The sequence below is a fragment of the Capra hircus genome, chromosome 4, assembly GCF_001704415.2.
Source record: "Capra hircus breed San Clemente chromosome 4, ASM170441v1, whole genome shotgun sequence".
NCBI lineage: Eukaryota > Metazoa > Chordata > Mammalia > Artiodactyla > Bovidae > Capra > Capra hircus.
Window position 1 is genome coordinate 5,731,265 of NC_030811.1, and position 21,259 is coordinate 5,752,523.

Genomic DNA, 21,259 nt, shown 5'->3' on the forward strand with positions numbered 1-21,259 from the left:
GCACAGCGGGTTGGCCAAGCAGACAGCAGCTCCTCGACACGGATTGAAACCCCACTCCCATTCACTTCCTAACTTTCTGAGTCCACCTCAGTTGCTGAGTCGGCTCACACGTAGAGCAAATCCAGGCACACCCTTCGAGCTTGTCACATAAATTGCATGGGGTCACTTCCTGTAATACCTGGGATCGCAGCGCAGAAGCAAGCACTCAGGCAGTCAGTGCCCTTGTGGAGAGGATGGCATTTGAAATGGGGCAAGGAAGTGGAGAGCAGGGCGTTTCCATTACGGCAGGAGGAACGACTGCCAGAACGTGAGATTAAGGGCTGCAGGGAGCTTGGCAGACAGCTGTGTGCCTGGACAGAACAGGAAACAGGCAAGCAGGGTCACGGAGGAGCCAAGCCCGGAAGCCTGAATGCCAGCCAGGGTCAGCTGACTTTATTCCACGAGCAGGAGGGGAGATGTGGAAAAAGGCGGCTGTGCCAGAGGTGGTGGGAAAGATGGGAGTTTGAATTCCGAGTTACAGTGCCCCAAAGAGGTCAGAATTGGAAATAGAGGTTTGGGAGTAGTTCACTAAACAGCTTTATCATGAAATTGGCAAACCAACCAGCATGGACTCTGTTCACCACAGTCGGAAATGGAATAACGGGCTTCTTGACACAGTCAAGGAAGTTGGTTCCTGTCATGGCATTTTACACTTTTAACTCTCATCTTGCTAATTCTGTTGTCTGTAATCGCTTAGTCATGTCCGACGCTTTTGTGACCCTATGGACTGTAGGCCACCAGGCTCCTCTGTCCATGGAATTTCCCAGGTGAGAATACTGAAGAGGGGTGCCATTTCCTTCTCCAGGGGATCTCCCCAACCCAGGGATCAAACCCATGTCTTCTGCATTGGCAGGGGGGTTCTTTACTGTTGAGCCATGAGGGAAACTCCATCTTGCTAATTAGTATGTATAATAAAGTGAGATGTTGGGCTGAATGAACTACAAGCTGAAGTCAGGATTGCTGGGAGAAATATCAACAGCCTCAGATAGGCAGATGACACCACCTTAAGGTAGAAATCAAAGAGGAACTGAAGAGCATCTTGATGAAGGTGAAAGAGGAGAGTGAAAAAGCTGGCTTAACACTCAACATTCAAAAAACTAAGATCATGGCATCCAGTCCCAACATTTCATGGCAAATAAATGGAGGGGGAAATGGAAACATTGACAGATTTTATTCTCTCAGGCTCCAAAATCACTACAAAATCACTATGGATGGTGACTGCAACCATGAAATTAAAAGATGCTTGCTTCTTGGAAGAAAAGCTATGACAGACCCAGACAGCGTATTAAAAAGCAGAAACATCACTTTGCCAACAAAGCGCCATCTAGTCAAAGCTGTATTTTTTCCAGTAGTCGTGTACAGATGTGAGAGTTGGACCATAAAGAAGGCTGAGCACCGAAGAATTGATGCTTTTGAACTGTGGCACTGGAGAAAACACTTGAGAATCCCTTGGACAGTAAGAAGATCCAACCAGTCCATCCAAAGGAAATCAGTCCTGAACATTCATTGGAAGGACTGACGCTGAAGCTGAAGCTCCAATATTTTGGCCATCTGATGGCAAAGAACTGACTCATTGGAAAAGACCCTGATGCTGGGAAAGATTAAAGACAGGAGGAGAAGGGGACAAAAGAGGATGAGATGGTTGGATGGCATTATTGACTCAGTGGACATGAATTTGAGCAAGCTCTGGGAGAGAGTGAAGTACAGTGAAGCCTGGTGTGCTGCAGTCCGTGGGGTCACAAAGAGTCAGACACGACTTAGGTACCAAACAACAATAGTAAAGCAGTTTTTCTCCCTGGATATTTTGTCCAGGTAATCTAAATCTTCCCCAAATGTAGAGGTTGGTGTGGGCTGAGCGGTGTGGAGGTGTGTCCTGTGAGTGGACCAGGAGATAGGAGTGAGGTCCTTGCAGGCAGGGCACTGGGCCAGCAGCTAGCCACAGCCACAGCCTTGCAATCCAGCACCTTCTCATTCCTTTTGCCAGTTGTCCATTAACTTCTACAGGAATTGAAATAACAGAGATGATGTTATACAGACTTGTTCATGCGGTTACTGTTTCCAGGTCTCCTTAAGTAGATCCTTATTTCCATTTCATGTTTATATAAATGATGCCTTCAACATTTTCGAGTTTCTAGTTGTTCCTTGCTAGTATGTAGAAATACGGTACAGGTGTGTTTTTGTTTTGTTTTTTCACTTTGCTGTCTGTGACCTGCTAAACTTTTTGTTTTGTCTTTTTTTTTTTTAGATCTGTGAGCTTTCTATAATTCTTTGGTATTTTCTATGTAGAAAATCATATAGTCCGCCAAATACAGTTTTGCTTTTTCGTTTTCGGCCCAGAGGCTTCATTTCTTCCTTTGCCTTCTTGCATCAGCAAGGACAGCTAGTGGCAGGTGCTTCTCGCTCTTACAGGGGAAAACATTTCTTATTTTCCATTAAATGAGTTAACAATAGGTTTTCCATGCATACTCTTACTCTGATAGAGGAAGTTCTTGTTTACTTACCACTGATACTAGCCTTGTTATTCCTTTTCAGCAGAAGACTCAGAAAGCGGCGTTTACATGCGATTCATGAGGTCTCACAAGTGTTACGACATCGTTCCGACCAGCTCCAAGCTTGTCGTCTTTGACACCACATTACAAGTGAGTGAGGCCCGTGTCCCTGATTTTGGGCTGTGTTATTTCGGTGGCTGTTCTGTCAGGTAATTTGGACCCAGTCCTTTCTGCATATCAGGGCCTGTGCTGAGGTTTACCGTCTGAATTCTCAGGCATCACGGCAGTCTTCTAAGGAACGCACTGTTTAACAGATAAGGAAGCTCATTATCTAGAGTTTACTCATATTCTAGAATTTGAGAACTTGGTCCACAGACCCAGGGAGTCATGGGGTGGAATCTGAACTCAGGTCTCCCTGACGTGTGTGCATCCTGTTCCCTCCTCGGCACATCCTGATGCCCTGTGTTAGTTATTTACCAGAATAAAGTTGAAAAAACTTCAGTTATAAAGAAAAAAATTACTCAGGTGGATAATCTCTTAAGAGAAAACTGTCGATCTCTTTCAGCAGAAAATTTGAACCCGATTATTATGGTATTAAAATTGTGCTTACTGCAACTTGTTTTACACCAGTATGACTTACAATCGTATGTGAAAAGTGCCAGATAACACATTCAATATACTCCAGTTACATCCAGTGTAATAAGATATGTGTGCATGCATATGTATTCCTGTGTGCATGTAAATTTATGCATAAATCTTTACCAAGAGGATTACATTCGCTTGGGTTCCCCAGAAGTAGCTGTCAAGGCAGGAATTCACGGCCATCGGCACTTTATGAGGGCATCATCCCCCTGGGGAGCCCCCGAGGGGACTGGGGGAGAGTGGGGAGGGGCCGAGGGCCTGCAGGGGCAGCTCTCAGGTGAAGACCACCGCTCCTTCCCTCGGTGGGACTCCAGCGGGTGAGTGCGTTCACCCCGGGTCCTCAGCTCCTCGTCCAGCGGGGTCCTGGGAGCCCTGCCCAGCCCTCTGGCCTGTGGGCTCCCCGGGACACCCTGTGGCTCTTCCCCCAGGACGCCTGGGCTCTAGGGGACCACTCTGTCTGCATTTGTCCTCAGTGCCCAGAATTCTCAGGAATGTGAAAATCGCTTTGTCCTTAATTTTATTTTCCAATTGTTTCTGATTTTTGGGTAAATTGGCCTGATACCCTGTGACTTTGGCAAATTCACAAAGTCACCCTTCGAGGCCCCTTCTCCAGCTCTTGATTCCTTGACTCAAGGAAGACAGAGCGGTATCCAGAGGCAGGATCTTAGGGAAGCAGACAGTAACTTCAGGAAACCTTCTCTACCCCTAAAACTACAGACTGCAGTAGTGAAGTACCTGGAAATTCTGAATTCCCCAAATAAGTAGATCACCCCGTCTTACCCAAAGACATCTGCCAAAGGCCTGACTGGAGGTTTTCCAGCAACAGAAAAGCAAGTGATCCCAGGTTTCATTCTTACTCAGCTTTTCCCTCGTCGTGAAATGGACTCTTTTCTGAATGTAGCATTTAGCCAGGGCGAGTGATACGTGAAAAATGTGATGCTTTATGGATCTTCAGAGGTCACTAATCCAGTGACTGTCACCCCCCCTGATTAATAGAAGCTGTCTGAGCCTCATCCCATGAAAGTCACGAATCCTGTGGGCTCCATGCTTCCACGGAGCTAAAACAGGTTGCCATGGAAATGGGGGTGACACGTCGGCACTGGTGACAGCAAAGTTAATTATGTGTCTGAAAGGCTAAGCAGACCGTTGTCTAGACAGAGCCTGTAGGGTGACCTTGGACACGTCCCGAGGGCGAGGGAAGCAGGCTGGGGGGCTGCAGCATGTCCGTCCCCGGGACCACACGACGGTCACCCTCCTCTCGAGGTGGCAGCCGGGACAGCACCCGGTGTGCCCGTGGTAGGGCAGCACGGAGCCGTCGAGACGGCTAGAAGTTTGTCCAGGATGTGTTTCAGTTAAAAAAAAAGAAATGTATTCCGCTCACGTCACTCTGAGGGTGTCAGAGACACTGCTGGTCTGGGGAGCCGGGGTCAGCTGTCCGCACGTGAACTGAAAACAGGGGTCGCAGAAAACAAGCGACTAGAGAGGCCTGAGGAGGGCGGGGGCGGGGCGGGGGACGGCCCGCCCCGGCACCCGCGCCCCTGGCCTCTGAGCCCGCGGGCCTCCTGTGGCTTGGGCTGTGATGCCCCCGTGTGTCCGCGGACGCGCAGCGCCTGTCTCCTGGTGCCCTGGAAGCCAAGTGCACGTCCCAGACTCCTGCTCATCGGGCTAACTGGTTCTCCCTCGAGGTCAGCGGTCGTCACGAGCCCCTGATGGTGGTATGACTAAGGTGGGGGCGCTGCCCGGGTCCCCGCTACTCCCTGGAGGGCAGGAGCCTGCCTTAGATGGTTCCACGGCTGGAGATGCTGACAGCCCAGCACTCGGGCTAGACAGGCCCGATGCACCCTCTCTGGGTGGGCTCTGGGCTTGCACGGTCCCTCGGCCTTCAGCTGAGTTATTCTTCCCCTACCAGGCCCTGTAAGAAGCCAGGAGCCATTTCTCAAAAGGAAAATAATGACCTGCAGAAGAAAGTGTGGTGTTTTTTTTTGAAATCTTTTTCCCGCCCCAAACCAGTGATTCGCCTGTTGGTGCCCGGTGGGCCATTCATCCAGCGGCCCCAGCTCTGCCTCTAGGGGTCGCAGGCCCAGGTGGACGAGGGGCCCACCCTGCTGCAGAGCCGTGCCCTGCTGTGGGCCCTCTGAAGACCGCTGTCACTGGTCACTCAGTGCACGGGTCAGAGCAGCACTCAGACGGGGGCGTATTTTTCCGAAGGCCCAAGAGGTGGCGGGGAGCAGGAGGCAGGCAGAGTCTCACAGGGTGGGGGGGTCTCTGACGCTCCAGGCTGCTGCCCACCCCCCGACCCTGATCCCTCTGGCTTGCGGACATCACTCTGAGACATCTGTAAAGCGTTGCTCCTCCTTGCCCGTCAGACCAGGCAGCCCAATGTCATCGATGTCACCGTGCATGACATGAGGCCTGGGGGGCCAGTCAGCATCTCTGTCGACGGTGGAGTCAGAGAGCATGAGAGTGGGCTGTGTCCGCCAAGGCGGCCTGTACCTCGGGGGCCGAGTACCTCGGTCCAGAGAGAACGCGCTTGCAGGTGGAGCTGCAGGGTCCAAGATGCTCGGCTGGAGTTGCAGGAATCTAGCTGCATGGGCGGGTCCCCCCGGAGTGTGATGGTCAGCACCTCCATCTCTGTGCTTCCCCAGGGACACCCTGCTGCCCCTGGCTCGCCAGCCTGTGGTTTCAAGGGACATCCTGCCCGACCATAGCATCCCATGCGCTGTGTGTCCGAGAGCCAGAGTAGGGACCCCAGTGCTCCATTCGAGAACTCGGGTAGCCGGTACGGCCTGCAGACCCCTGAGCTCCGGGGCTTGGCCTTGGCCGAGACTCCGTCTGTCCCCTGGCAGACCATTTGCCCCACTTGACTGCAGCCGCAGTGGCGTTGGGAGCGCTCGGAAGTGGCATCTGTTCAAGGCCAGTGCCTGGTGACCCTGGAAGCTCTGTGCTCAGCCGTCCTGGAGAAGCAGCAGTCCCGGGTGAGGCACCGTCCTCAGGGGACCCTGACCGAGTTTGGGACTTGGGTCTGGAAATGGTGGGAGGATGGGACTGCACATTGATGACTAAGGCAGGGTTTCAGACCCTGGGCCGAGAGTGTTTCTGGCTGTGTGGATCAAGGAACATTTCAGAGGCCGGGCATCCGCCTCATTCCCAGGGATGCTGTAACCGGTCAGCCATTGCCAAGGGCCCGTGGATCAGACAGAACGCTCACCCAAGCCGGGCGCCTGCTGCCTCGTCCTTGGCAGCTCAGTGTAGCCCTGCCCTCCCCCGGAGGACCCTCACCCCACGCGCATCAGCGACGTCCACACGGGTGCGCCCCCTGTGGAGCGCCGCCAGCACGCAGCTGCTCAGGGTGGAACGTCCTAGCGCGCAGACCCGGGGAGGGTCTGGCGGGGAAGAGGGCTGGGGGCTGGGCGCACAGGCGCACGTGCCGAAATCTCCATAAGCCCGTGGGTTCACTCTTACTCCCCAGAGCACCAGAGTTCTGGCATCTCGGCATTCCGCAATGGCCTACATTCAAGGCCGTCAACTCGGAAAGCTTTTGAGCCTTCCCAGCGGCTGCCCTAGATGTCACATCCATGCTGCTGGTAACTCCACCAAATCCCATGTTATCTAGAAGCAGTTCCCATGCTCAGTTTCCAGGTTTCTGCAGATACGAAGTGGCGAAGCCCTGTCCCCGTCCCCACGTGTGAGGCCCTCGTTGGGGCAGGCTGGAGCCTGACTCAGGTCTCGGGGCGGCAGGGGGTGGCTGCGGTTGTCTGGGGAATGAGTGACCCCATGTGTGCAGGGTCTCCACCCAGGAAAACTTGTCCCTGGGCCTCCAAGCCAAGACAGGCGGTTCTGACACCAGCCCTGTCGCTGTGCTGGGTTCTGGGGTTGAGCCAAGTCAGCGCCTCGGCTTTCACGTCCAAGACGCGGGGAGGCAGTGACCCCTGGGGTGGTGACGCTCCATCCCCTGTGTGAAGGCTCCGTCCCCAGCCTGGCAGGGCTCTGCCCACACCAGAATCCACATTCCTTTCGCCGCAGTGACTGCATCTCTGGCCCCGGCTCTCCTCTGGCAACTGCAGGCTGGGGCAGGGACACCTGTCACGGGGAACCCTGGTTCCTTCTCAGTGCTCCCTGCCCGGGGCCACGGGGTCTGGGCCCCACTGACCCAGAGCTCAGCACTGTGTTCAGGCCCCAAGACATGAGCCCAGTCCCAAACCCTTGGTCCCCAAAACCCTCCTGGGTGCATTTCTGATCCACTGGGGTCCAGTCAGGACACAGAAACCACAGCAGTCATTGAATAGAAAGCTAACATATATTGGTATAATTGGATGTAAGTTACCTGGGTAACTGACAGGGTAAATGCTGATCTCTAAACTGTCCTTCTTGATGAGGGTGAGAGAGGAGAGTGAAAAGCCTGGCTTAAAACTCAACACTTAAAAAACAAAGATCAGGGCATCGAGTTCCATCATTTCATGGCAAATAGATGAGGAAAAAGTGGAAACAGTAACAGACTTTATTTTCAGGGGCTCTGAAATCACTGCAGACAGTGACTGTAGCCACAAAATTAAAAGACGTCTGCTCCTTGGAAGAAAAGCTATGACAGACCTAGACAGCATATTAAAAAGCAGAGACATCACTTTGCCAGCAAAAGTCCATGTAGTCAAAGCTATGGTTTTTCCAGTATTCACGTACAGATGTGAGAGTTGGACCATAAAGAAGGCTGAGCACCAAAGAATTGATGCTTTCGAACTGTGGTGCAGGAGAAGACTCTTGAGAGTCCCTTGGGGAACAAAGAGATCAAACCAGTCCATCCTAAAGGAAATCAACCCTGAGTATTCATTGGAAGAACTGATGCTGAAGCTCCAGTACTCTGGCGGCCTGATGTGAAGAGGTGACTCATTGGAAAAGACCCTGATGCTGGGAAAGATTGAGGGCAGGAAGAGAAGGGGGCGACAGAGGATGAGATGGTTGGACGGCATCTCTGACTCAGTGGGCATGGGTTTGAACAAATTCCGGGAGATGGTGAAGGACAGGGAAGCCTGGTATCCTGCAGTCCCTGGGGTCGCAGAGTCGGACACAACTTAAGGATTGAACAACAGCAACACCAGGAAAGCCCCACTTGCCTACTTTAGAGACAAGAAAGATAAGGGTTCAGCCTGTTTCCAAAATTCATGCTGCAGGGGCTAATAAAGAGGAAGAGAGATGTTTCAGCTCATTTTGTGCTTTTTCATCGTCAAGGACAAAGATCTTCAAAATGGAAGAAGTACAATCAATGGTGATTAGAAGAAGCTAAGTCCAGGGTAGGTGTGGAGACTGTAGGAAGTTGCCTGTTTGCTTCCTGGCCCCAACTTGTGCAGTGGTGTCGGAGGAATTGTGGAGACCAGGTGAGCAGGTCTGAGGCCTGAGGCCTGAGGCCAGAGGTAAGAGGAAAAACAAGATTCCTGGAAAAACAGCCGGGCACGCAGTGTCCATCCCAGGTAAAGTGTTTGAATGAAGCATTAACAAAAGTAGTAGTCTCTGGAAACCTGTCATGGCCTGACCCCAGAAAGTGAGGGCGAGGAACCTGATTTCCTCTTTGGATCATTCGTAGCTGTGGTAATACAGTGAAGGAAAGGCCAGTCTGGGGGCTGACAGAGCCTGGCGCAGCGTCCTGATAGATAGGATACAGAAGTGTATTTAGGCAGCTCAGTGACTTAATGGCTCATTATGGACAGGATGAGAGGGTTGGATGGCATCACTGACTCAATGGACATGAGTTTGAGCAAGCTCTGGGAGTTGGTGATGGACAGGGAGGCCTGGCGTGCTGCAGTCCATGGGGTCGCAAAGAGTCGGACACGACTGAGCGACTCAGCTGAACTGATGGACCTTAAAAGAACGTCAGTGAAATCTCGGTCTCCCTTGAGCGAGGCTCCTGGTGGTTTTGGATTCCTCTCCGGGACCAGGCCACCTGTCACTCCAGCCAGCCCTGCCTCCTGCAGGCTCGGTGGGCAGCACCCTGCCTCAGGAACTAGCAGGGGACGAGCAGCTGGGTAAGCGCCCCTGCCTCTCCCCCTCCAGGAGGACAGTCCTCAGAAGACCCCAGGGGAATCAAGCCCTGTCAGGCTGGCTCGACCACCCGCCCCCCTCTTCCTTGCAGGCCTGTCACTCCTACTCCTGGGGTCATCTTCTCAGATAAGCCACGGGCAGGCCAGGCTCTGCTTTCTGGGGTAATCTAGCTAAGAAATTGCTGGATGCCTTAAGGTTCTTTCCCTCTAAGCCCGTCAGCATTTGGGGCAGTGCCTTGAATATTGATTTTATTGGCGGCATCATCTACTTAACAGATGATTTGAAGCTGAGAGAGAGAAAATAATAACCAAGATCCAGAAGGATTCCTCAATAAGCTGAATGATCCCTGGGTCTAATTAGTAAGTCCCTGCTGTCCAGAACAATGAGAATTAGAGCGTATCGGTATTCCAGAAAAGACTTAAGTGGTCAGAACCACGGTGTGAGGCTGACCGGATGGAGGGGCTCACACAACAAATGGCGGGCTGTTAAAGGAAGTACAGTCAGTGGGCTTCACCGGTCATGTCGTTTAGAGGTGGTGCAAAAAGGCTTGCATACCAACAGCGGTCTCTGTTCCTCCTCGCCCCCTCGTCGTATTCCCAGAAACAGCAGTTCAGCTGTTAGGCCTAGCAGTCACTGCCTCTTTAGCTCGAGTCATTCACTTTAAGGCACTTTTCTTCTGCCTAACTTGGCACCTAGGTGCTTTGTTCTTCGCGTGGCTTCCTTCCTCCCCTCCTGCCGGCCCCCCTGCCCCCATTAACCATATCTAGGGGGTGTTTTCATGCATCTGACTGTCTCATGTTGTACCGCGGTGACATTTCCTATTTGTTCAGTTCAGTGTTACTCCTGGAGCTCGGAATCCTTCCATTTTTAATTTTCTTTGATCATCTAAGGCTTTTCCCACCATCTGACCTCTCAGTAGGATTTCCTGTGCAGTCAGGCGGGGCCCGCAGGCTTGCAGCCTCTTGCAGACCCACCCCTGCTGCTTCTGCGTCTCCTCCTCGGTCGTCACCATCACCCGAGACCCTTACTGCTTCATGCTGTCAGTGCCTCCACCCTCTCCTGATAACCTGAACGCAGGCTGTTCTGCGCTCTTGATTTATTCCCTGTGTTTTGGTGGAGCACTTTTCCCCGGAGCTTCCTGCCTTGGTCCACTAGGGCTGCGTGACAAAAGCCCGCAGACCGGCGGGCTTCATTTCTCCCAGCCCCAAGTCCTCTTGGCTGGTGAGGCCTGTCTTCCCGGCTTGCGGACAGTTGCCTGGGGAGCAAGACCAGTCTAAGTCTTTCTCATGAGGACAGTGGTCCCACCCTGGTGACCTCCTCTAACCCCGTTCAGCTCCATCACACAGGGAGTTGCTGTTGTTCAGCAACCCCATCCAACCCTTTGAGACCTCATGGACTGTAGCCCTCCAGGCTCCTCTGTCCATGGGATTCTCCAGGCAAGAACACTGGAGTGGGTTGTCATTCCCTTCTCCAGGGGATCTTCCCAACCCAGGGATTGAATCTGTGTGTCTTGTATTGGCAGGTGGATTCTTTACCAGATGGCTCAGACAGTAAAGTTTCTGCCTACAGTGCAGGAGACCCGGGTTCGCTCCCTGGGTCGGGAAGATCTACTCTAGAAGGAAATGGCAACCCACTCCAGTATTCTTGCCTGGAAAATCCCATGGACAGAGGAGCCTGGTAGGCTACAGTCCATGGGGTCACAAAGAGTCGGATACAACTGAGAGACTTCACTTTCACTTTCTTTACCACTGAGCCACCAGGGAAGCCAGGTCATGTTGGGGTTCAGTTCAGTCACTCAGTTGTGTCCAATTCTTTGTGACCCTGTGGACTGCAGCACGCCAGGCCTCCCTGTCCATCATCAACTCCCAGAGTTTACTCAAACTCATGTCCATTGAGTCAGTGATGCCATCCAACCATCTCATCCTCTGTCGTCCCCTTCTCCTGGCCTCAACCTTTCCCAGCATCAGGATCTTTTCAAATGAGTCATATTGGGGTTAGGAGGATTCAAACCTTGGTACACTTCCCAAGAAAAGATACATGAGAAAGCAGTTACTTGAAAAGTTAAACGTTGGCTGCACTCAATCTGTAGACTGTACAGAATTCCATAATGTGTATTTCGAATGTTGAAGCCTTTGTTCCACTGCTTCTAGCTGCCAGTGTTGCTGAAGAGAAAGCTGCAGTGTTTTTTCCTTCTTTAATCTCCGTCTTTGATGTGTGATTTCTTTTCCCCCTCTGACACTTTAGAGGTTTGCTCCGTATCTCCGAGGCGCCTCAGTTCTGTCCCTCGTGCCTGGTTGTAGGGTTTTCCTCTTGCGAGCCGGCGAGTGGGCCTTGGGGCCTGACCTGTCACTCGGTCTGAGTTCCTCGTGCTGTTTCTCCCGAGGTCATCTTCCTGCTCTCTCCTTTCTTCTGGAACTTCAGCCAGGAGCTCGTGGCCCCTGCACTGCTCTTTAGCATTCTTCTTACGTCCCCTTTTTGTGCTGTTTTCTTCACCGCCTAGAGCTCACGAGGCTTCAGTGTTCAGGGCTGTGCCGAGTGGCGCACAGTTACACAGAGAGCACCCACGGCTGGAGGAGCACGCTGTTCACTCGGGGCTTCCGCCTGGTGGGTCTCACTCAGGAGTCGGGCCAGCTGTCTTTTCCATTGGAAGCGCCCAGGTGTTCATCTTTGTGCATTTTATTTCTGATGCAGTTTCTCCGGAAAAAGTCCTCTGATGGTTGATGCGGTTATGATCTGATCTGAAACAATCTCCCTGCTTGTTTTCAGAGCTGCCCCCGCCTCCCCCAGGCATTCGGAGCCTCCAGTCGTAGGCTTCCCTCCATACCTGACTCTCCCTCCCCACGCCTGACTCTGTCCCCCATGCCTGTTAAAATACAAAATTTTTAAATGGTATCCATTTAAGTAAATTGCTCATCAGGTGAAAAGAAAGAAATTTTTCAAAGGTATTCAGGGACCCTGTCGTTTTTCCCTGAAGACTGGAACTCGATTGTGCCCGTCCGCTTTTATCCTGTCTCTGTTTGGTAATTGGTGACACCCTGTGCCTTCTGTAGTTGTGAAGTTTTCTAAGTACAGTTTCAAAGGACTCCGCACACGTGATGCTAAGGAAGCAGGTTTAGAAGGTCTCCTGATGGTGCAGAAGCTGCAGCCAAGCCAGAGGAGGAAGAGGCAGGGCTGCTGACCGGCGACACCGACACACACCCCCCTCGGGCTGAGAGCGCGTCCTGTCCACTCCAGGGGGTGCTGTCCTGTCTCTGGAGGGGCGACTTGTGGCCCCCTCCCTCCATGACCTGTCGACATGTCAACAGTCTGTGTGGCTGAAGTTAAGACAATAAATCTTTCTCTGCTTCTGGTCTGGTTTGTAGAGACTGGAAAATTAAAAGCTTTTTTCGTTTTTAACTCTTACTGCTGAACATCTTCAGAGCAAGTCTGGTTCGTGCAGCCACTTGCAGGAACTCCCTGGTGGCCTAGTGGTCAGGACTCCAGGCTTTCACTGCCAAAGGTCCAGGTTCAGTCTCTGGTAGGGGAACTGAGATTATGCAAGCCATGTGGCATGGCCAGAACACACAAAAAAAGCCCATGCAGTTGTGAGGAAAACGTTGTCTGTTAGCCTCTTGTGTGGCTGAGAATGTCGGGGCTCAGAGAGGGCGGAGGGCCTGAGCCAAGGAAAAGCCAAGGTCAGCCTGGTTGGTCCTGCAGCTTCGCCCCTCTGAAGGCCGTGGGAGACGTCTCTGCTTCACTCTCAGCATTTTCCTCAGCGTCTGGCTTCCCGGGTGGCTCAGCTGGTAAAGAGTCCACCTAGAATGCAGGAAACCCGGGTTCGATCCCTGGGTCGGGAAGATCTGCTGGAGAAGGGATAGGCTACCCACTCCAGTATTCTTGTGTTTCCCCTCTTCCCTGGTGGCTCAGCTGGTAATGCCTGCAATGTGGGAGACCTGGGTTCGATCCCTGGGTTGGGAAGATCCCCTGGAGAAGGGAAAGGCTACCCACTCCAGTATCCTGGCCTGGAGAATCCCATGGACAGAGAAGCCTGGCAGGCTACAGTCCATTGGGTCACAGAGTCGGACAGGACTGAACAACTGACACCTAATAGCTTGCAAGTAGCAGGTCAGGCAGAGAAGTTATTGTGGAAAAGCAAGATGTTTTCCTGTTTCTGGAGGGACAGTCACCGTCTTCAGAGTCTTCAGAGTCAGACCCTGCTTCTGCTGGTGTGCCCATCTGTGCACGTGTTGCTTCTTTGAAAGTGAACATCCTTTTCCCCTCTGGTCGATTCAGTTTTCTCTTTGCCTTTGATTTCTAGCATCTTACCTGTGAAGTGCTGGGTGCGGTTTTCTTTGTGTTTCCTGCCCTCGTTTTATTTGACTCTAATTACAGTTTTCTATTGAAATTCACTGATTTGGAGATGATTGGAAAAATGCGTTTGGAAAAACTTCCAGAAAGATTATGGAGCTCAGTCCATGCCTTTTCTCTCAATAGCTGTAGCCCCTTGAATCCAGCCTGTGTGGTGCCTGCCAGCGCTTTCCCATCAGGGTTTGCATACAGTCTGTCCAACTCGTGTAGTTGTTTTCAGCTATTTCACCATGGCCAAACCAGAACTTTCACGGCTGTGGTTGCTCAGGCTTACATGAATGACCCTCGTGAATCATTTTTACACTGGTTTTTCTGTGCTAAATCTCTTATTTTGGAGAAAACAATGAGCAGTTTGTGGTTTTAAAAGTGCCCCCACTCCTGCCTACTCCAGCCAGTTAGAAAAACAAGCTAAGCAGATATTTAATGTGTTTCAGAATCTATTTGTCCGTGACTTTCCCCGTATCCTTTGATGAAATTTTCTAGGCCCACCACCAAGGATTCCCAGATTCCCATGGTCCAGATAGAAACAGACCATTCACCCTCGCTCACCACCCCTGGATGCCGTTTAGTTCCATACACTGTGAATGTTTTGTGATCCTTGATACAAGCTGTGGTTCGAAAACCATCTTAGCAGTTTGTGGATGCCGTTCAGTTCCCGCCTGACCCTCATGCCCTTCGACTGGCTCTTCTCATCGCCTCTCCCCAGTCCCCTGCCCATTTGTCCAGCAGGTTGATGGAGTCCCCGCTGTTCTGAGGACAGTGCCAGGCTCGGCCAGGACAAGTGTGGGAAACGGCCAATGGGAGTCCCCCTCAGCTCCAGCCGTCCTTCGGCTCCTATTCTGATGAGCCAGGCACCTCCATCAGTCACTCTTGTTCCATAAATAAAGGCAGAAACCAGTGCCAACCCATTACTCTTCCTCTGACATGAAGCTTTCAGTTCCTGTAATCCTCCCATTTGTTTTCGCTGTTATGTTAACAAGGGGTTTGGGAATATAGTGGGTGAAAAAAGAGCCTTTTTCTTTCTTGATTATAAACATAACTATAACAGAATTAAAAAAAATTTTAAGACATACACTTCACTGCTTCAACTCCTTAGTATAGAAGTTTACATTTTTTTGCTTCTCTTTGATCTTTTCTGTTTAAATACATGTTCTATGTAATTATAATGCATAATGTTATAGTCTGCATTTTCACTGCCATAAATCCTCCCCACCCCCCACTTCAACAGTTTTCACAGTTACACTGTTTGGTACTTTTTTTTCTCATTGGTATGCCAGTATTTAACAAGTTTGCGGGAGGCAGATCTTTTTTCAGTTTTCTGTAGTAGAAATAATGCCACACTGAACATCATCAATTCAAAAATCCTACTCCTGAAATTTTTGTGTAACTAATTCGACAGAGAAAAAACTGGTATACAAATAGTATTTTTGTGATTCTTGATACAAGCTGTGGGTCAGAAACTATTCTAACAATTCCTGATGCCACCGGTGGTTTTACAGCCACGCCTATATTAGGTGTTGCAACTTAAAAATATTGGCTTATTTAGCAGCTATAAATGATAGTTTTAATTTGCTTGAACTTTCATTTCTTTGATAATCAGTAAAATTGAGCCATTTTCCAGATGCCCTTTGCTCTCTATATTTAGAGGTCATTGTCATCACTGAGTTTAGTAAGTCATCACCTCCACCGCCGCCTTTCCCTGCCATGGTATCTGGGAGGGTGTTTGTCCTGGGGGCTCAGAGAGATTCTGCACGTGAACTACGCTGAACAAAACCCAACCCGCGACGGGCATATGGTGGTGGGTGTCTATCTCAGAAATGTATAAAAGTATGTGTATATTTTGTCCTTCATTCCTCCTCTTTCTCACCCTCAGGGGAATGAAGGAGGTATGCTTGATGCTTTGTTATTAAACATATGAAAAACAGATTTTCATTTCAAGTACTTTGATACAACTTCAGTGTTTTCAAATGAACTGATAACCACCTATAAAAGGGATTAAACTCTGAAGTTTAATTCTTTTATGTGGTGGTAATTATATGAAGTCTGTATGTAGCCAAGACACTTTAGATACAAGAAAAAAAATTTTTGAGGGTAATTGCATTGTTTGTTTCAAAAAATAATCTCCAATCCCTGTATACCTTACAATATAATACAGAAGCGTATTGCTTATATTAATACATTCAGTTATTTTTAAGTTATCAAATTACAAAACTCAATGTTGAAGATAACTGGTAAAATTAGGTTGAATATTTTAATAGGTTGGTGCAAACATAAATAGCATTTTCAGTCCATGAATTTTAAATCATTATAACTAGGCTCAAACACATCTTTATTAATCAAATAGGAACCATTACAATGGACACATTTTTGCCAGTGAGAAGTTTATTTGTGTAGCATAACAGCCCATGCTTTGGGATTTGACAAACTCCAGGAAAGCATTTTCTGCCTCCTGCTGATTGAAGAACTGTTTTCCCTGCAAAAAGTTGTTGAGATGCTTGAAGAAGTAGTAATCAGTTGGCGAGAGGTCGGTGAATATGTGGTTTGAGACAAAACTTCGTAGCCCCATTCCTTCAGCTTTTGAAGTGTTGGCTGTGTGACATCAGTCGGACTTTGTCGTGGAGAAGAATTGGGCCCTTTCCATTGACCAGTGCCGGCTGCGGGCCTTGCCGCCTTCAGTGCCTCTCATCGATCTGCTGAGCGTGCTTCTCAGAGGTAATGGTTTCTCCAGGATTCAGAAAGCTTAGTGGACCAGACGGGCAGCAGACCACCAGGCAGTGACTGTGACCTTTTAGGTGCAAGTTGGGCTTTGGGACGTGCTTTGGAGCTGCTTCTCGGTTTAGTCACTGAGCTGGTCACTGCTGGTTGTCGTATGCAATCCACTGTTCGTCGCACATCACAGTCCAGTCGAGAAATGGTTCATTGTTGTTGCGTAGAACAGGAGAAGATGACGCTTCAGAACGACGATTTTTCTGATTTGGGGTTAGCACGTGAGGCACCCACTTAGGGAGCCTTTCACCTTTCCAGTTTGTGTCAAATGCTGCATGACCACAGGATGGCCAGCACTGAGTTCTTTGGTAGCTTCTCGCATAGTTGTAAGAGGATCAGCTTTGAGGATTGCTCTAATTGGTCCTTGTCACCTTCCGACGGGCGGCCATTGTACTCCTCATCCTCAAGGCTCTCGCCTCCTTTGCAAAACTTCTTGAACCACCACTGCGCTGTGCGTTCATCAGCAGTTCCTGGGCAAATGTCATGTTTGTCTTGTGAGTTGTCTCCGCTACTTTACAACCTGTTTTGAACTCAAGAAATTGCTAGAACTGGCTTTTTGTCTATCATCATTTCCATAGTCTAAAATAAACAAAAATACACAGCAAGTGATAAGTCATTAGCAAAAAAACATAAAGCGAGAAAGGCGCATTAAAATGATGTATAACATAACCACATTTAAGAATGGATTCCAATATCAAATGGCAAATTTCAACAATGCAAAACCACAGTTACTTTTCCACCAACCTAATAGCTGAAGGTGCTTTTCTCCCTGCATATGTATGACTAAAAATGTGTGTTGTTTCTCTTGTCTTAGGTTAAAAAGGCCTTCTTTGCCTTAGTCGCCAATGGTGTTCGAGCAGCACCTCTGTGGGAGAGTAAAAAACAAAGTTTTGTAGGTAAGCAGTGCGGGCCTGGGGAGAAATCTGGACACCTGAGGTGCTGGAATCCAGCTCGTAAAACATGACCAAGTTAGAAACACCGTTACTTTTTATATCCTGTGAGGTTGGGCTGCTAATAAATTCAAAACATTTATGAACCTTATTGGGTTTCTTTTCATCCAGCACCTTTTTGGCTCCAAAGCTTCCTCCGGGCCTTTCCCTGTCCCGAGAGCCCCAGGAACCCGGGGTCCCCGGCCTGAGGCCTGCCCTCTGCTGGTCGGCAACTCTGCTAGGTTCCCACTGCAGGGCACCCCCGTTTCGTCCTGGGTGAACGTCTTTCTGACACAGCAGATGAAATGATGGAAACATGGTTGATGCCTTTGCTACATCATTGTTACACTATTAAAAATACCGTGGACTCCCAGTATCTAGGCTCCATAATATGTCCCCTTAGGAATCTGGGTGGACTGTGGGTGTTGCCCCTTCTCAGCAGGCACTGCATCAGCTTAAGATGACTCCCTGTGTCCGCCTGCCCTCAGGCTGCAGCTTCATCAGGGAAGCAGTCCTTGTCTTCATCCCTGTAGTCCTGGTGTCTGGCACACAGTGGGCCCTTCATAAATTGTGCCTGAGGAAGCCATCGTTTTTAGCAGGATTCTCAGAAAACCATCCACGTGCCACCAAAAGTGTCATGTCTCTAGAGCTTATGTATACTTGATCTTAAAGTATCCAAAATTATTTGCGTGCAGATGCAAGTCTTTCATGAAGTTTTTGTAACATTCAGAAAGTTTTCTCTCAGTGAATTGCCAAATATTGTGATTAATTCCATTAAATACTATTATGCTTTAACTTCAGTTAAATTTGCATATCTTAGTTTGGGGTAGATAATTAACAGGTTAATAGTTTTAAATGATATATTAAGCTGTGCTGGTAATCATTATAGTATAATTTAGAAGGTTTTCTAGTAAATAAATATTTCAGGTTTGCTTATCACCTGAAATTTTCCTTGAATGCTTTTACAGTTTTATATTTAATATGTAATTCTTTCTTCCAGGAATGCTAACAATTACAGATTTCATTAATATACTACATAGATACTATAAATCACCCATGGTAAGTGCCAGAAATCCTTATGTCAAGTAAGTGGAACTGTGTATGTCTATCCATGTATTTCGTGTGTGTGTGTGTTTTAAGATTTTGTGTGGTTGATCTTTCCAAATACACACACACACACACACACACACACACGCGCGCGCGCGCACGGCTTCCCAGATAGCTCAGTACACACACACATACACACATGGCTTCCTAGATAGCTCAGTTGGTAAAGAATCTGCCTGCAATGAAGGAGACCCCAGTTCAAGTCCTGGCTTAGGAAGATCTGCTGGAGAAGGGAAAGGCTACCCACTTCAGTATTCTTGGGTTTCCCTTGTGGCTCAGCTGGTAAAGAATTCCGCCTGCAATGTGGGAGACCTGGGTTCGATCCCTGGGTTGGGAAGATCCCCTGGAGAAGGGAAAGCAACCCACTCCAGTATTCTGGTCTGGAGAATTCCATGGGGTACAGTCCTTGGGGTGCCAAAGAGTTGGATACAACTGAGCAACTTTCACTTTCACATATATATGCAGGAAACTTCAGTGTAAATGAGTCTGATATTTGAAGCTTGAAGAAAGTAGTCTCAGGAAACATTAAAAAAAATGGCCTTTTTATTCAGCTTTCAGAAATCCTCAGATTAGTGGGATTCTGTGTACTTATTTATTGCCTGTATGCTAAGTCACTTCAGTCGTGTCCAGCTCTTTGCAATCCCATGGAGTGTAGCCCACCAGTCTCCTCTGTCCATGGAATTCTCCAGGCAAGAATACTGGAGTGGATTGCCATGCCCTCTTCTGGGGGGTCTTCCTGATCCAGGGATCGGGGAACCCTGAACTGGTTCTTCACCATCTGAGCCACCGGAGAAGCCCCCGCATATTGCCTGGATGGTCTGTTGTTTGTTTAGTTGCTCAGTAGTGTCCAACTCTCTTGTCACCCCGTGGACTGTAGCCCGCCAGACTCCCCTGTTCACGGCATTTCCCAGGCAAGGACACTGGAGCAGCTGCCGTTTCCTTTTCCACTCCCGACCCGGGGACTGAACCCTGAGTCTCCTACACTGGCAGGCGGACTCTCTCCCAGTGAGTCCCCAGGAAAGCCCCTACTGTCAATGTGACTGGATTTGTGCTTTTAATGGCATCGTGGGCATGCTAGAGCGTTGAGATCTGCCTGGGCGTATAAAGGAAGGAGGCCACTCGTGCGTCTTTGGACTGGATGGCTGTGCCCCGTGAAGCCTCGAAGCAGATGACCTGACATGGGGTTTACCTCCCGGGCCTGTGGAGGTTCATGCAGCTTCTTGCAGTTACCCCCGAAATGCTATAACAAGGACTATACAGACACTGTGATTTTAATGAAGTAAAAACTAAAGTTGGAGAAATCCACTTTTGACATCTTTCTACTGGCTGATTCTAGTGACAGAACTCCCTGGTGCAGCCCTGTCCCATAACAGCATAGTTGGAAACCCACATGTGGCCTTAATCTAACCCTGTGATTTCCGTGATTCTACCAGCTTGTTTGGTGTTTGTTGTTTTTCTTGCTTGCTTTCCTTGGCTGAGCCCTCCCATACAGTGCTGACATCATGAAAGCGGGCCTTACTGCCTTGCGTGCCCTCCTGGAGGGAAAGTGTTCAGCATTTCCCGGTCACTTTTGGCGTCAGTGGTTCTTTCAGAGATGCCCTTTGTCACGTTGAGGATGTGGCTCCGTTTTCAGGTTTTCCAAAAGTGTTTCTCGTGAACGGATGTGGAATTGCGTCAGGTACATTCTACAGCTGTTGAGATTATCATATTCTTTTTCTCCATTCTCTTAGACACCATTTCTTCAAGTATTTTTCTGTCCCCTCCCCCACTTTTTAGGATGCTAGTTCCTCAACTGACACTGTCTTGTTTTGTAGCATTTTTCCCAGTATTTCCTCTCTGGGCTTCATTTCAGATATATTTTATTTCTATGTCTTCATTTCCACAGCTCCTTTCCTCCACGATGTCTTACCTACTATTTTTTTTTTCCTTTCAGATAGTATGTTTTCTGTCCTAGGAGTCCCATTTGGATCTTTTTTATATTTTCCATTTCTCTCCCTGTAATGTTTATATTTTCCTTTAAATCCTTGAACATATGTCAGTTGTTATATATCTGATATATATGTATCATTTCCGTCATCTCTATTCTGGGTCTGATTCTGGTGACAGGTTTTTCTCCTAGCATGGGTCGCATTTCTGCTTCTTACAAATTAATAATTCCTAATGAATGCTGAATATTATATATCATATATTATAATATTGGCAATATTATAATTATAACATTATGTGGTTGAATATCTGTTTTGTCTTCCTTTAAAGAGTATTGGACTTTGGGCACACAGTTAAATTACTTGAAGAGCCTTCATTAAAAGCAATTTTGTTGAGATATAACTTGCTTCCCTGGTGGCTCAGACGGTAGAGCATCTGCCTGCAACCTGGGTTCGATTCCTGGGTCGGGAACATCCCCTGGAGAAGGAAATGGCAATCCACTCCAGCACTTTTGCCTGGAAAATCCCATGGACGGAGGAGCCTGATAGGCTACAGTCCATGGGGTCACAAAGAGTCGGACACAACTGAGCGACTTCACTTTCACTTCACTATAATTTGTGTGTCTTATATTTTACCCATTTAGAGTATGCAGTCCAATGGTTTTTTAGTATATCACAGAGCTGTGCAGTCATCACTACAGTCAATTTTAGAACATTCTCATTACCCCAGAAAGAAACTTCATACCTCTTAGCTGTGACATGCCCCCAGTCCACCATTACCTCCACGTCTAGGCAACCACAGAGCTACTTTGTAGGTTAGCCTATACTGGACACCTCATATAAATGGAATCACACAGCATGCGGTCCTTTGTGACCGACTTCTTTCACATAACATAGTGGTTTCAAGATTCCTCCATGTTGTAGCATGTATCAGTACTGCATTTCTTTTTGTTGCCAAATAATATTCCATGTTATGGCTGTATCA

The 21,259-nt window shown here is 48.9% G+C and overlaps 1 protein-coding gene across 7 annotated transcripts in view; it reads left to right on the plus strand.

Annotated features, from left to right (window-relative positions):
• PRKAG2 (protein kinase AMP-activated non-catalytic subunit gamma 2) overlaps positions 1-21,259 on the plus strand; it is a 310,081-nt gene that overhangs the window by 266,447 nt on the left and 22,375 nt on the right. For 4 of the 7 annotated variants that reach the window (XM_018046688.1, XM_018046690.1, XM_018046691.1 and 1 more), the window contains 3 exons: positions 2,572-2,678; positions 17,128-17,209; positions 18,243-18,301. In XM_018046688.1, the coding sequence (XP_017902177.1) occupies positions 2,572-2,678; positions 17,128-17,209; positions 18,243-18,301 (248 nt within the window). The remainder of the gene's footprint in view (positions 1-2,571; positions 2,679-17,127; positions 17,210-18,242; positions 18,302-21,259) is intronic. The other 3 variants (XM_018046689.1, XM_018046694.1, XM_018046693.1) reach the window with 1 other exon arrangement.